The sequence below is a fragment of the Excalfactoria chinensis genome, chromosome 6 (assembly GCF_039878825.1).
Source record: "Excalfactoria chinensis isolate bCotChi1 chromosome 6, bCotChi1.hap2, whole genome shotgun sequence".
NCBI lineage: Eukaryota > Metazoa > Chordata > Aves > Galliformes > Phasianidae > Excalfactoria > Excalfactoria chinensis.
In genome coordinates, this window is record NC_092830.1 from 23,231,914 (window position 1) to 23,247,893 (window position 15,980).

The 15,980-nt window shown below is 37.8% G+C and overlaps 1 protein-coding gene across 2 annotated transcripts in view; it reads right to left on the reverse strand.

The window, feature by feature from the left end:
- The window catches only part of PLCE1 (phospholipase C epsilon 1), a 147,280-nt gene that overhangs the window by 13,776 nt on the left and 117,524 nt on the right, over nt 1–15,980 (reverse strand). Inside the window, exons 12-23 of one of the 2 annotated variants that reach the window (XM_072339606.1) lie at nt 13,409–13,531; nt 13,188–13,324; nt 11,991–12,229; nt 10,855–10,916; nt 10,585–10,750; nt 8,968–9,075; nt 8,439–8,555; nt 8,201–8,359; nt 7,924–8,047; nt 5,572–5,613; nt 4,672–4,796; nt 3,863–3,980 (exon numbers count right to left, since the gene is read on the reverse strand). In XM_072339606.1, coding sequence (XP_072195707.1) covers nt 3,863–3,980; nt 4,672–4,796; nt 5,572–5,613; nt 7,924–8,047; nt 8,201–8,359; nt 8,439–8,555; nt 8,968–9,075; nt 10,585–10,750; nt 10,855–10,916; nt 11,991–12,229; nt 13,188–13,324; nt 13,409–13,531 — 1,520 coding nt within the window. The remainder of the gene's footprint in view (nt 1–3,862; nt 3,981–4,671; nt 4,797–5,571; nt 5,614–7,923; nt 8,048–8,200; nt 8,360–8,438; nt 8,556–8,967; nt 9,076–10,584; nt 10,751–10,854; nt 10,917–11,990; nt 12,230–13,187; nt 13,325–13,408; nt 13,532–15,980) is intronic. The other variant, XM_072339605.1, reaches the window with a different exon arrangement.

Here is a 15,980-nt window from a genome sequence, read left to right on the forward strand (position 1 = left end):
TGGAAGGTACTGACTCTGTCCCAAATTACCGAGTGGTCCTAATTAATACTAAAAAATTCTTCAGCAATGGTTCCAATATATTCATCCTAAGAGAATTTCAAAGAAAATATCTTTTCTACAGAAGCAAAAAAGCCATCCAGTATTGAATATTATAGGATTTGTCTAGGATATCATACCTATACAATTAAGTAAGTACAAGGTATTATTTAAAGACACATTGTGATGGAAAACTCCCTAAGTGCTGTTGTTTAAACAGTTTAACTTCAAGGTGTTTTCAAAGTTATCTTCTGTTTAGAATTTGTATTTCAGTGATGAGAAATGTAGTAGGTGTGTGAAATCCATTAGGCATTTAATGGCCAGTGCGAACTAGAAATGGAGCTGGAAAGCTCTATTATAGCCATTATTCAAGTATATGCATTCCAGCAAAATAATCATTAAAATCATAATTGAAATCCCAGTAAGTAAACAGTCTGCGCTCCCCTTAAGGTCATTTTCTTTCTGTTGGCTTTGAGAGAACTCACGACAGAACAGAATTGAAATCTAAATCAAAATGTATGATGCTCATTCTGACACACACTCAACAAGGAGGCGAGGAATGCTCTGAGAGACCCATGCTGTACTTGTGATATAAAATATAACAAAGCAAGTGCACTATTATTTGCCTAATGGTGACTCAGAAAACGACCCTCATGTTCTCCCATCAATTCACACCTACCTAAAGACTGTCTGGCTACGTACTGATGTTTCATCTACAAATACAAATCACAAAGAGAATGCATTGGTCTCTGTTCTGCTGTAAGTCAAGTCCACAGCTGTATATTTTCAGGTCTCAATCTTTACAGCACGTCTACATGTAGTTCGTAAAATTATGCTGATAGTTTCAATGTAACTGCCTTGAGTTAGTAAAATTTAGTACGTGCATAAATGTTTTCAGTGCTGGAGACTTACTGTCTCTTTGGGCCAAAGCATACACATAAACAATAGAAGATGGTAGAAGCTGAGATCAAGGAATATGAAGTGACTAAAAGAACAAGGAGTTATGCACTATGTGCTTCCAGAATGATTTAATCCCAGTTTTCAATGGATCAAATGGATTTGGCAAGCAAGTTCCAGGTTTCAAAATCCTGTTGTGGAGACAGTCACCGAGGAAACAGACTAACCTCATAAATCACCAGAGACTGCAATGCAAAACACCAAGGTTAGCTGAACCACATGTGATGGCCACAGGGTAGACTGCAGCCGGGAGTTCTCATTTTAGTCTTTCCCATGGACATGCTTTGCAAGTGATAGACCTTCTCCCAGAGGCAAGCTCCACATTTCACTCCAGTTTAAACTGGGTTTCAAAATTTAGCCATCACCTATACATAGAATCATAAATTCAAAGTATAATGGAGGTTGGAAAGGACCAGGAAGTCATCTGTTCCAATTCTGTGGCCTAAGCAGGAACAGCTTACAGCCCCCTATTCTACCAGAAGGACGGCAGAAATGTTTCATATCTCCCTTCGACCACTACACCATATCCTTTAGGTTACATAATGTAGTGCCAGGCTCTTTTTAGGCATTAGCTTATTACTATACCACTTTGAGAGTTTAAATCCAGAAGGCAGCAAACTCCCCTGCCTTTCCTATTCTAAACATGCTGGAATAACAGGTCAAACTGCAATTGTCACTGCCTCACTGTGTACTTCTGATCAGCATTAGGTTTGCAGACACTGAAAATAATTAACAGTACTTCTTTTGGGTGCCATTTTTTTTGTTACACTAACCTTAATTTCTATTAAACTTACTGATACCATACTGGCAGACAGCCTGGTACAGTGGAGCTGGTAACTGAATTTTATGATAGTTTGCTTAGGTGTCTTCCCGCTCCATGCACTTGGCTGTGCTGATCCTGTTTTTAAGTACTTAACTTTCCCTACTCATTGTATGAGGATCCTCAGCACCAAGCCAACAGGCCAAATGCAAGTGAGTTATAGTAGTGTTGTTCTCAGTATGTTTCACTGCCTTCATCTTTGGTGACCTAAAAGAATAAACCTTCATTCTCATCAATGATGATACAATGATATCCAACAGACCAAAACTGAAGTTGAATAAGGACTGCAAGGGTCAAATACCACTGACACAATAAGAGCAGTGGTGGGTACCTCCTCACCAGAGGCTATATGAAAAATACATGTATTTTTTCTCTATGTATATTACAACCAAAAAACACTTTGGAAAATCTGTGTTACTCAGTAGGCAAGGCTACATGAAGAGAATGGTCCTTGTCTTGTTTTATGGTCACAAATCAATGACCGGCCTTCACAGACACGGACAATTGTGAACACAGAACAGAAGTACATGGTGACAGGAGAAATGGAGTGTTCACATTACTATCAGTCCTTGACATGATGACTGTGCCCTCACTATCTTCAAAAGTCTTACATTTTCTGAGCTGGGGAAGAAAACCAGTCAACAGAACTACTATCTGTGACCTCCAGATGCAATCAGCTGCACAGTGGTCATGATGTCTACATGTGCTGCAGAGAAGACAGTATTTGTCTCAAAAGAGGGAAAATACATGAATTTGCTGGAAAACTAATTTACACAGCTTCATAAGTTCATCTGTGAATGGAACTTATTTTTCCCAGTTGTTCCCTTCACATGCCCTTTAAAGCAAGAAGAGGAAATCTCATATGGAAAGCATTTCTTTTCTAACGATATTCTTTTCTAAAGATATCAGAGATCACCATAACTTCTTTGAATGTCAAAATGTTTGGAACAACTTAAATTACCTCTGCTTAATCTTAAGTATCATTCTTTAAAAGAAAATATTTTATTTGAAAGGTCTCTCATTGGAGATTTCTCCAAAGAGTATCAAATTTGAATTTTTAGGAGTTATTATTGTTACACGTAACACCTACAATTCTCACAGTTATAAAAGATACTAAAGGAATGCCTCTCCATTTTTCAGCATGTTTATCTTGCCTATTTGACACTATTTTATGTTTGGCTAGCTTCTCTAATCTGATTATAGTTCTGTTTGTATAAGGTCATGATTTGGCAGAATTGCTAACTTTTCTACACAGAGCCATTTCATTAAAGAGTTGATTTTTCATTCAAAACATTAAACATATCAATAAACAATAAAATCACAATTTAAAAGGATTTATGTACAAAAAACTATGAGCCAAAATGTATCAAACCTCATGTTTGATAGAATCTATGATCTATTAGTGATCTACTCTTCAGTTCCTCTCTTTCCTCTTGCTCTACAAACCAAACCTTATTTTCTTAACCCTTTCCATAAGGAACATGTGAGTGAGTGTGCATTCAGCTGTCCTCACCCACCCCATGAAAGGGACATTTTGTTTTTCTTTCTGAATTGCCCAGATGCTGTAAAAAGTAAGCGACTTCAGAAGGTTTGAGCTTTCAGCATTACCCCTCCTCTGCACTTAGGAAAGAAAAGAAAATACGGGCTGTAGGTAAAATTGAAACATGCTAAAATGGGATCACTTTAAGAAATGTGACAAGGTCTTTCTAGAAAGTTTCAGAAATATTTTCCTTCCAAATTTTGCACTTCTTTACATAGAAATTCAGGGCTCTTACGTTACAGTTTTGTTTCATCCCTCTTGAAATGAAGAAGCAGTTGCCTAAGTTGTGAGGACTGGGAAATTTCAATTCTGTAAGTGTTTTATTGAGGCAGGCAATATGTTTTCCCATGATGGATATAGGTATAAAACTTCAATTAAATAGACTACCAAACCATCAAGAAAAAGGTCATTGGCTTCTTAAATGTGAAGATGCTTGTTCTGACCAATTCAAAACAACCAACACAGTATCTCAAAGAAAGTTTAAGGTAATAAAACAGAAGTGTGCTTACCTGGGAACTTTACAGCTTGACAGTAAATGACAAGATCTGATAGCTCTGGGGCTATCTGTCGGCTTTCCTTCTTGTTTTGTGGAAGATAGAATTCTTCCCCCAGTTCCATGTCATAAACCTAAGTGACAATTCCAATTACATAACAAAATTACTGAATATGAAAGTACTCCCATGTATCTTACTTATGTTCTTAAAATAATTAACCTCATTCTTTCTATGTGGTTTGCTGTCTTTGCCTAACAGATCTCTGGCTTATTCACAAGCATTTGTCACTGAAACAGGGAGAGTGTGCAAAGACATCCATTAGAGTTGGTTCTACAAAGGTTTACAAAAACATCTGTGTTCAGGAGAAACTACACAGTAGTGCAGTGCTTTGGGCGTCTGATGACTTAATGAAAAAGAATGTGGCTATTTATGATAATAAGACACTAAATTAAGTTATCTTGATAAACAAAGATGTTGAAGACTGAGATGAAATTCTCAGTTCCATTCATGTAAATCAGTATTGGACACCTCAGTAGCCCTCAGGATTTAGCTATGATTACACCTTTCACAGACAGCACCAACAGCTATAATTTTCAGCCAACCTGTACATCCAATCACCTCTAAAGACTTTACTTGAATGGTATACAGAACATTCCATTTAATTCACACATCTTCTCCACTGTGTTTCCACACTTTGCACTATCTGTTTTCATTAAAGTACATTTGCCATCTGATGTCTCAGTTACCTAAGCAGTGCAAATCCTGTAGAAGCTGGTTATGTATCAAAGTGTGGCTGAGAAGAAAGAGGGAAAAAGCAGAACTACCTTTCCTTTATTATTGTAAGCAGCACAATCAGCCTTCTTTATTCTTTTGGCAGTCTCTTCGTTATATTCAAACTGCAGCTTATCACTTGATAATTTATTCTCAGGTCGGTCATCAAGAATGTTATCTAAAAATCAATGGGATTTTAATAAACATAGAGCCAAAAAAAAATTTCAACTGGAAATTTAACGTGAATTAACAGTGGTTGTGGATAATGCCGTGAATTTTATCTGAATAACCAGATGCCAGAATGATGCATTTACTGGTCAAAGCATTCTCTTTTGTTTTAGTAGTAACTTTCTACTTGAAAATTGTAATGCTGAGCTTTGGTTAATAGATTGCACTTCTTTAAAGCCCATCCTTTTGTGCTCAGAAAATGCTCAAAACAAAATCATTTTACGCATTAATATCACCTCTTCAAGCTTGCCATGTGACAACAATGAACAGCCCTAAATAAGACAGAATTTCTCATGTCCAAACACAATTAACCACACCAAACATGTATGTAACTTTGTACAGAAAGTTTTGCCTTTTCTCTCCTTACATTCACTGTGCACAAAATTTTTTTACATCAATAGGAATTCCTCTTCAAAGCTGCGTGTTTCTCAGAGAATGCTACCCCTTCTAATTGGTCTTTCTGGATCAAAATATTTTAACAGTCACAAAAGGAATGGTTTTATTTATTCCTGATATCCCTAATGCTTTGACCATACTCCTTCTTTGCATAACCAGTGCCGCACATGCAGTCTTCTAACATTTCCTGACCAGTTAACAATGCCATATAAAAGAATCTGATTGTAGTTTTACTACAAGAAACCATATATTCACACGGTCATTTTTAACAGGCTGGTGATGCAGTGCTGATTTCATGCAGTTAAAATGCTCAACCAAACGGCCTTTACCTTCCTGGCTGTTAGGAGCAGGAGAAGCATTAAGGACATCTGCTACAGGGAAACGGAGTCAGAAAGGGAATAAGAGTAAAGGAAATTAAGATTTACAGCAGAGAAATGAAAATTAAGTGTCAGTTGTAAAACTATTAGCCTGACGCAAACCTAACGTATCAGTGAGGAAAATTAAAACAAAAATCTTCTAGGAGGTTTACGGTTATTAAGATTAGTTTTGCCAAAATAACAGCATAAGTAAAAATCCCAGAGAATAGTTGTAATAAGGCAGTAAACCGTGCCTCGGATTCCTTCATGTGTTGTGAGCTGTGGCTAACTCTCGTTACCTTCAGATTTCTCAGATCTTCTCTTAACTAACACTGCTTACCCATCACTTACTGCCGTCTGCTAACAGTACCTTCCTGGCAAACATGCTTACAGCAACCTCAATTTTTTTCACAGCAATTTTACCTATGTTTTATCCACCCTGCTCCATACAAGGAGAATTACCTAAGATAGCCAGCTAGACAAACTTTTTAGCAAAACACAATTGAAGGCAGCACCACAACTAGCCTCATAATTGTTCTATTAGCATGAATAATACTGCTGCCCTGCAAGCAAGAACATTCAGATCCAGCATTCATTATTACTATTTTTTTTACCTTTTTAAAAAAAAGTCAGCACAGAAGGAAGTAATGCAAATAAGAGACCAACCAGAAGAAGGTCCTGTGCTGCAGGGTTTGTGTGCTTAACCTTCCCTGAACATGACACATAGAACTTAAACACGTACCCATTAGACTTAAGAGTTCAATAAGTGAATGACTTTACATTTCAGCCAGGAGAATGTGCTCAGCTGTATCAGACCAATAGTCCATCCAGCACAGTAATCTGTGTCTGACAGTGGCAGCAGGAGATGCTGTATAAAGAGAGCACTTGGCATCGTCTGTTTCCCTTGAACCATCCCAACAACCACAACTGCTGAATATTTGGAATGCTTGGTCACAGGTCACACATTTCTAGCTATAACTTTTGATTAAAATCCTGTCCATGGTTTGTTCAATCCTTTTTTGGATCTGCTGATACTGTTTGTCTCCACAATTTCCTGTGGCAGCAAATTCCCACTGTTTATTACCAGCTGCATAGGAGTACTTTCATTTACCTGTTTCAGACTGATTTACTTGCTGTATTGAGAGCCTCGTAGACCTCCTAACAGTCCTGTACTCCACTTTATCCACCAATTAATAATTTAGCAAGCATTCTTTAAATCAGCCCTAAGCCCTCTTCTCCACCAACTGACAAATTTCAGGGGTTTTCACACTCCTGTAGAGTTACTGCCCATTCCATTTAGTTTCTTGGATGCCAAACTCTCTAACTTACTCCTTGAGATCTGGAGGCAAGAACTAGATGCAGAACTCAAACTGGCACAAAAGGATTTTACAAAACATCAGAAAGATGCTTTGCTTTCAGTACTGTTCCTGATAATCATCTTTTTGGATTACAGTATTTTATAGGCTCTTTTGGCCTATAAATCCATATAGGCCACCTAGCTGAGGATTTCAGAATACTTATAGCAACTCTTAACACCTCCCAAATGGTTACAGAAACTGTAGAGCTTTGAATCACATAAGCAAGGTACTAATATATATGGGAGAAAAAGTAAACCTTAATGTAGATACAATGTATCTACACTGAAGTACATCTGTAAATTTTTGTCCCTTAATCAGCTTTGTGACCCATTTCTGGAGATATTTAACAAAGTTGGAGCAGTTAACTAGACAAAGAGCCTGATATGACTTCCAGCAATATTGTCGCTGTCCCATCTTTCAAATGCACTGTGATCTACATTAATGTATTATTTGGCAAATTATCAAAATAACAAAGAATGATGAATATGAAAAATAACAGAACTGAACTAAAATAGATATTTCAGGGGTATCTGGACTTAGAAGAAAACAATGGAGGGTTCTGGAGAATCTGCATCTTAGATGATTCCTTAAGATGCCATCTTAGATTAAGATCAGGAAGATGCAAGGACTAAGCCTATTGTGAGCCTTGAGCTTTCAGATCCTTAGAAAAGACAATATTGGTGAATGTAGATAAACTGTGAAGGTAATCATTTTTATCATAATTAATGATGAACATAAAAATAATCTGTAAAGTCTAAAATTTAGCATATGTTGCACAGTTAAAATATCAAATGGTTGGATTTAACACTCGAGTCCTCTACACCCCACTGAAGTGTCAACGAGGACCTTTAGTACCTTTTCCTCTATCAACTTCTCTTTATCATTCCTGAACTAGAACAGTATTTACATGTCTTATTGACACAGTTCCCTTACAACAGCACTGTAAGAAAGAGAGAAATATTCTTACCATCAGAGAGAGATTCATAGTCATAGTCATATTCATCCTCTTCATCTTCTTCCTCTTCATTGGTAGGTGTGGGGTTGCTAGCACCATTGCTAGCCTGTGCTTGCATATGTGCCAGTTGGTGAGCCTATCACAATAAAAACACTTATTAAGTTACTAGAAGGTACTTTTAATAAGAGTTTTCTTCATTGATTGCATCTTATATGAAAGTTCACAACATAAACTAATTACTTCTATCTATAGTTAAGTCTCACTGCTTGCTATTTAGGAAGGACTATACCTTCTGTTTCAGTATATCCACTGGTGTTTGATGGGCTTTGAGCTTCTTGTTTTTAAGCAGGATTTTTCTTTTCAGTTGGCCAGGTGAAGGAAGCATGGGGTCGTCAGAAAAGTCACTCTCAAATAAAAACTTGGTTACCAGCTTATCTCCAAATACAGTCTGGAATATCGAGAATGAGATGTTATGGAAGGATCCCAAGACACGTCCTTAGAGTAATTTACTGCAATTTATGGCTCACCTTGAAAATTTCAGCCATCTTGCGCTGCTGAGGTAAGGAACAGTGGTTTTCTATGGATATGATAATCGGCATGTCGGAGGTGATAAATGCATTGCGATCAATCGCTTCAACTACCTCCTATGAGAAAGAAAGGTCATTGAAAGAACATGAGTACTTGGCAGCATTCGGTTAGCTTACTTTAGTTGAAAGGCATCTGTTTTCCCTTCTAAGAAGAAAGAATCCATACTTTGTTTCCATATCAAAGCTCCTGCAGATCAGTCTAGCAACTCTTTATAACAGAACTGGTAACAGTTACTTAGATGTATGCTGACTCGTCAAAGAAAAACCCCACAAGACTTACCATACATCTGCTACAAGCTCAACAAGCGTAATGCTTACAATTAAGGAGTTCATATCTGATGTAGTACATCATATTTAGGATTTAGCCTATTCAGACTTGTATTTTCCTAGTAGGATATATATATATATATTTGCCTTGTCAGAGAAAAAGCACAGATTTGTTTGTTTCCATATGTAATTACTATCATACCTTAAAAGAGATCTTAGTAGTAAGAGTGTGCCCGTGGTAAATGATAGGCATTCCATCATCGCCATCCCAGCAGTCTAATTCAACACTTCTACAGCCTTGTAAGAGAACCTGCAATGCAATTGAACATATAGAAGCCACAGCCTGAAATCATCCAAGCAGAAGACACTGCAGAGCTAAATGAAAGCACAGTGGTTATGAAAAGGAGCTGGCATGAGCAGCCCTCTGTAAACACAGACCACAGAAGCTGCAGTCCCCAGCCAATGGCATTCCTTAGTGGGAAAATTAAGAAAGCACGTATGTTTTTAGGAGAAGTACTATAAAGCCTGGAAATTCATGGTATTTTACAGAACATGTGGAATTTGATTACAGAAAATGGTTCTGAATGTATACCTCAGTGTCCTGAGGGAGAAAAACATTTCTGCAGTTCCACCTGCAAAAGCAGTTGGAAAATAACATGGCAATTTATTCCAGGTTGTTAACGTGTCAGCTTATGGGCTCAGCATTACTGCTTTTGCTTTGGGATATTTTGTTGTTGTTTTTGATAGGTTATTAAGTGGAAGATGGTCTGTAAATTATTTCTAGTGAAGAACTTCCACAAGGGGAATCTCTATTACTATTAATGTTTTACTGAAAATGAAGACCCCCACAATCAAAATAATTTCCAACAAATACACTCATGAAAAAAGATTATTCAGAAAAATTACTTCTGCTATTAAGAATGTTTTGGGCAGTTGTATGTGTGGCTGGATTCACCACTCATGAGAGAGCCAGGTGTGCTGAGCCACAGCAGACTGCCCCGTCCTCTGGGATAACTGCCTGGGGACAGGCAGAGGCTTTCCTGCATCACGCTTAATTTAGAGCCAGCTGAGCTCTATCTCACTGCCAATATGTTCCCAACAAAATAGTCACACTGCTCTGTGCAGTGATATTATGGGAACCTCCTTTGCAATCGTATTTTTCAACACCGTATCGTTACTCGGGTTTTTCTAACACAGCTTCAGCCCTCTATCTCAATCTCCATGTAAAGGGGCATGAATCACTAACATCTAGAGCAACAAAAGCACTACTCACAGGAAATGTGTTGCCTTCTCTAGCATTTGATAAATACACACACACCAATACGTGGATATGCACACAAACACACACAGCACTAAACACCTCAGGAAGAAATGGCTGTTTTCCTGCTCACCAGGGATAAAGCCTAAAAAGCTCTAGAATATTCCTAGAAGTAATGTTTTTAGATGTTATAGTTCCATTTCAAATTAGTCTTTGAAATGCAATGTACAATATTTGAACAGTGTTTCTGACATCTGAATGAACTAAAATATTAGATCAGTCTTTCCTGTGGGAAAGTCTAATTTTAGTAGGTTGGGTCAGACCGACTGGTGTCTAGATGCTATGAATCTCAAACTAAGCCCTTTTTTTTTTGCCTTAGAAAAGGCATTTGAGCACAACTCTGCTTATGGGCAGCTTTCCCACACATCATGTTTTCCAATGTTTTACAAGCAGGGTCTTAGAACATTTGGAGTTACAAAGCAAAAAGGTCATGTTCCTGCACTTGCTGGTTAAACAAACACGATAATGTTGAAAACTACATAATGATCTAACCCTGTTTACCTGGCTGTAGAGCTCCACTGAGGATTCCCCTTTGAGCTGATGGCCTGTAAGGTAGGTATTGTGGGAAGATTCGATGTAGTAATACGATAGTGGAAACTGCAAGTCCTCAGTGTTCTCTTGTGACTCATCATTTTTGGAAGCAAAGTTGTCTTTATCCATCAAAAACCTCAAAGTGAGAAAATGTCAGGAAGTTACGTGCTGTGCTGAGTATTTTGTGAATGTCATGCATGCATTAATGCACCCGTGCCATATATATAAATTAATAATTACCTTGCAAATCCTTCAAAAGACAGTAGTCCCTGCTGGCACATATTGACACTAGGCTCAAACTTCTACAGGAAGGAAGAAATTTAAGACACATATAACAATGATTTTTAGAAACAGTGCTTTTTTATATTTTCACAGTGTAGACTGCACACTTCACTAACTAGTTACTGTGTTTAAACCCAGTATTTTTGTTTCTAAAGGAGTTACGTGTCTGGAATACTCATGCTTGCTTTAAAAATCAGCAAAAAAACAAATCAAGCTATTAATTGCTGAATGATAGAATCATTTTGGTTGGAAGGGATATTGGAAGGTCACCTGATCCAAGCTCCCATTCAAAGCACAATCAGTACATAAGCTGAAATTAGAAAGAATCTATAATCATGTATCCTCTTCCTGTGTGTTCAAACACAGCACCACATCAAACTGGAGGCTTTTGCTGTGCAACCTCAACATTTCCTTAGAACTTGTCTTTTGGGTTTTGCAAATCTGTTATATATTAATAGTTCAACTACTCAACTTCTAACCTCAGTGAACTACTAAGTGGGTGCTTGATTTCGGATTGTATTAATTACACATTTGGAGGAAATCCAGATTTTTTAATGTAATTTTCCCATTTTCTACATAATGATCACTTTAGCCATTGTACAGAAGGGAGTAAGATATCTATATTTACTTCTGCTCTGAGAGGGTGGATTTAATTAAGCTCTGTTTCCTGTTTTGTTTGTTTGCTTTTTAACAATAAAATAAAAATACATGGAGACAATGGTAGTTGTTTTGTTGTTTGTTTTTTTTTTTAAATTCCAAGTTAGGGCTTATCAAAGGTGGTTTATCAAAGAAGAAAAGAATGCACAACCAAGAACGCTTTTCCCAAGTGTTATTTCCTTCCTAGGTAAAGCATACATTGCAGAATAAACCCACTACTGTTTATTTGCATAATTTCTTTTTATATGTATGGATACCTGCATAACTTTACAGCCTGCAATTAAGGTAATATTAAACTTTAGAGCTGTCAAACGGAAACAAGAACTACAAAGTAAGATACCCTATGTCTTTAAACAATGCTGTTGGGCACATTTGCTGGGAAAACAGAAGTAACGATACTCCTATAAAAGGGATTACAAGATGTTTGTGTTACAGACCTGGATAATGCTGAGGATTTCATCATAGGTGCAGTGTTCTCCTTGGCAATTCACAAGGAAGTCATTCAGCTGCTGGATGCCCACACCAAATACCCCCAGTGATGTGCTTTCCACTCCAGTACCATTGGTTACAATGCTGGCAGCAGCAATAGCATCAGATATTTGCCTTTGGTTATCTGACAACTGTTGCCTACTCTTAATGAACAAACCAAGGTCTGAAACATTCCTAGTCAACAAATCTATTAAAAAAAACAAACGAACAATAAACAAATATCAGATACATCATTATATGTATTGGATATATTGCGTAGAATAGAATTTAAAATATTTAATTGTAAAAATACCTGAATATCTTATTCAACATTTTAGCCATAACGTGAACAAAACCATCTTGTTTCTATCCACTCATAGGAGAATAAGTGTTAACTGTGTACATAAAGCAGTGGGAGAGAACTATTGTAAGCAATTAATTATACACAAAATCCTGGAATGTCCAACATGGATCCAGTCTCTCCCACTGTCACCCAGGACCCTCCTGCACCCTCTCACAACTATGCACAGCCTTGAAGCCTTTCTCTTGCTGTGTGCAATCCCACAGCCTGCCCACAGACCTTATCTCCTTGCAGTTCCACATGCTAGTGGTGCTGTACCCTCTCCACAGGCTGCTTGGCAGAAATACTGCTCTCTTTAAATGCGAACAAAGCTCCAAACTTATTATGGCAACTGCGGAATGTACAGAAGGACAAAGGTTTCCTTTCCCCTTGTCCCAGATAAAACAGATCTACTAGGAAACTAGACAGATAAGAAAAAACAACCAGATGAAACACAGGGCACAGCCTTTTTCTTTCTGATTCCTAAGTTTGCCCACTTTATTAACCCTATGGCAGATTCTAGAGGTCCTGCAACCAGATACTTCCTGTGTTGGGCCCAGCCTCTCAGTAAAAAGCTTTTTGCCTCTGTTATACTAGTTAGTTACAAATCTATCTGGTTAATGTAAAACAGGAGTACTTTTCTTACTTTCTGAACAAAGATCCTGCCTTACATCCAGCTAACCAGGTGTTACTGGAGTACGGCAGCTATCCCATGCTTAACTTGTAATTGATCACCCTTCATGAAACTGACTGAGAGGTGTTATCTTGAGGCCACTAACTGAAGCTGTTCAGTAGTCTACCAGTTGTGTTTTCTTCTGTAACAAACCTAAATCAGGTTGGAATCCAATGCTGTTTTCATCAATCTTCAAATTAGTATAAAGTGGAGTAGGCTCTAACCCGGACCGATTGCAAGGCACAGCATAGACATCGAAAAGGTCTTTAAGGTCTTTGCGGCTACGGACACTGTAAAAGATAGGAGAAGTCTGATTTTTGCTCATTCATAAACTTGTATGAAAGAAATCAGAACAGAATAACAATATGTTTCACCTGAAAGATTTGAAGAGCTCCACAAATTCCACAAAAGTCATGTTACTATCAGAAACCATGAAGTTCTGGAACCCCTTCATTCCTCCTTTAACACGGCCGTGCCAGCTACTGCTGCTCCACGTGCTAAATCACAAAGAGACTGCTGTAATTTGGTTACATTACACATATTGAAATATTACACATTACTTCACTAACAGCAAACAAAGCTGAATGTTATAAGATTAATAATAACAATTATACTTTCTTGTTTTATAATGGCTATTCATTTCTCACAAGACAAATGCAAACTCTACCAGAAAGATTAAAGTATATTTAAAACCTTTCCAACTGCAAAGGGGTCTGATGTAAATGGCAAAAAATGAGCGCATTCTCATTTATTCTTTGAAGAAAACTGTCAGTATTCTTGTACCACAAGCTTTAAAAAACATGTCCTGCTGCTTACAAGGTGCAATGAAGATTTACTAAGGGAAAGATAAGAAGGATACAGAATTCCTTATAGTAATCAAAACAGTAATACTACGAGCAGATACACAATAAAAACAGTATTTCCCCCACACACCTGGGGTTTCTCCTGTCTGGGAGAATTAAAGGTGTAGATCTAAAGAAGTATAGGCCTTCCCCTGGCACTCAAGCCTCCTCATTTCCCAGCCATGTGGGTTTCTCTCATACTTTCCAAAAACAGTCAAGGTGATCCTCAGATACCTCAAAGACAGGTTAAGCTACAGCCCTCTTCCTCCTTTAGTCTTGGGCAGTAGCCCCTGGAGGCCATTTCCTTTTAATGATTTCCTCCTTTCATCTCCTTGGAGTGATGGAAGGAAAGCAAATTGGTATTTCATGAGTGCAAAAAGAGAAAATAATCACAGAAACAAACTAGCTGTTTGGTGTTCATTATTTTAGTAGACTTCAGTGATACCAAGCCAACTTCCTTATACCTGCAGTTGTTAACCCAAGTTGTGCAAGTGAACAAGAAGTTTTCGAACCAGAACAACAATCTTCCAAAAGCTGAATCCTACCTATACTAGTTACTAGTGTAGCTTGAACTACAGCATGGACAAGTCCTTAGTGAATTTCAAGCACTAATTTGTAAGGGTATCTGCCAGATGACTGAGTTTCAGACCTGCCTCCTGTGTCTGACCACACACCTGCATGACTGGGGTCCACCAGCATCCTGCAAAGGGAGGCACTGACACAGTCAGAACTGCTGAGTTCACAGCAGAACTCCAGAAGTTGCAGTATTTGTTTTAAAACACAAAACTAGGTGACCACGTGTCAGCTTTTATTGCTCCATAATGTGCAAATCTACAAATCCATTAATCTAGGAATCCTGACATCAGGTTCAGTACAAACAGTTCCAACAGCTGTGATGGAAAAACAGGACCAGCTTGTTGTCCAGTGTCCCTAAAGACATTTTGCAGTCCCTGGAAATTAGTGCTACAAGCAGACTTCACATAAATACACTAGATCAGATTCCTCAGTTCACTCCTGGCCTGGGATGGATGCATGCAACTGAAAACAGCATGTGATTTTAAGTATTAAAAAATACCATCTACTTTGGTTGATAATGTTCAATTTGTTTGACATCACTATGGCAAGTACTGACATATTGCATATAACTTTGGGGCTAAAATAATTCTTAACATTTTTATCAGACAAGAAAAATAAACCATGATGAGGAAAGTCTCTTGACTCTTACAGACTGGAATGGCAGAGTACTGAAGGGGAAATCAGCAGCATATAAGAAAGCTCACCAGTTGTCCAGAATTTATCCCTAAAGATCATCTTCCACAGTAATTCCACATAAGATTATTAAAAACAAAACAAAACAAAAACAAAAACCCAACCCAACCAAACAAGACAAGCCCATTACCACCAATCATCCAAACTGTGTAATGGGGAGTATATAGCTAATGAGTGCAGACTTCAACTTCTCTTCATAAATAAGACTTCCCTTCTTATTTTTCATATTCTGCTATCTGATTCCCAGTGGTATTAACTCCCTTTCCCTTGTTTCCACCTTAGGGGCAGCACTACACTTCCAAAGGACTTTAGAATTTGCTGTATGTACATCCACTTCAAGAGAATGGCAGAAGACAACTGCAGGCTCCCTGTGTGCACAGATTATCTGCACATCTGGATTCTGTGAGGATTTATTTTCAATGTAAGCCGTTAGTTAGGAGGTAAGAAATATCAATACTGTGAACTATATCTGTAAAAATACAGTTCTTTGTTCTCTACCTGCAGGTACTATTATTTAAAATGTACAAAAATAGCCAGTTCCTTCTCATATTAAATCACTATCAATATTCTGTTTTTTTCCATTTGATTTTATTCAGAGCTTCACATGTAGCAGAGGCATGGACCTAAGTGATGGTTAGGGAGGGCTATTTTTAATATATATACTATATAGACAAAAAAAGAGAGAAAGAATAGGAAATATTCCATGCTCTCCCCTTTGTAGCTCTGTACTCTATGTTTAATCATCTGTTAGCAGCTAAGACTTCTGCGCTGTAAAGGCTTCTGTGCAGCTTGGCAGAACCCTCTCCAGAATCACCTCCTGCAAGTTCTAGCATGG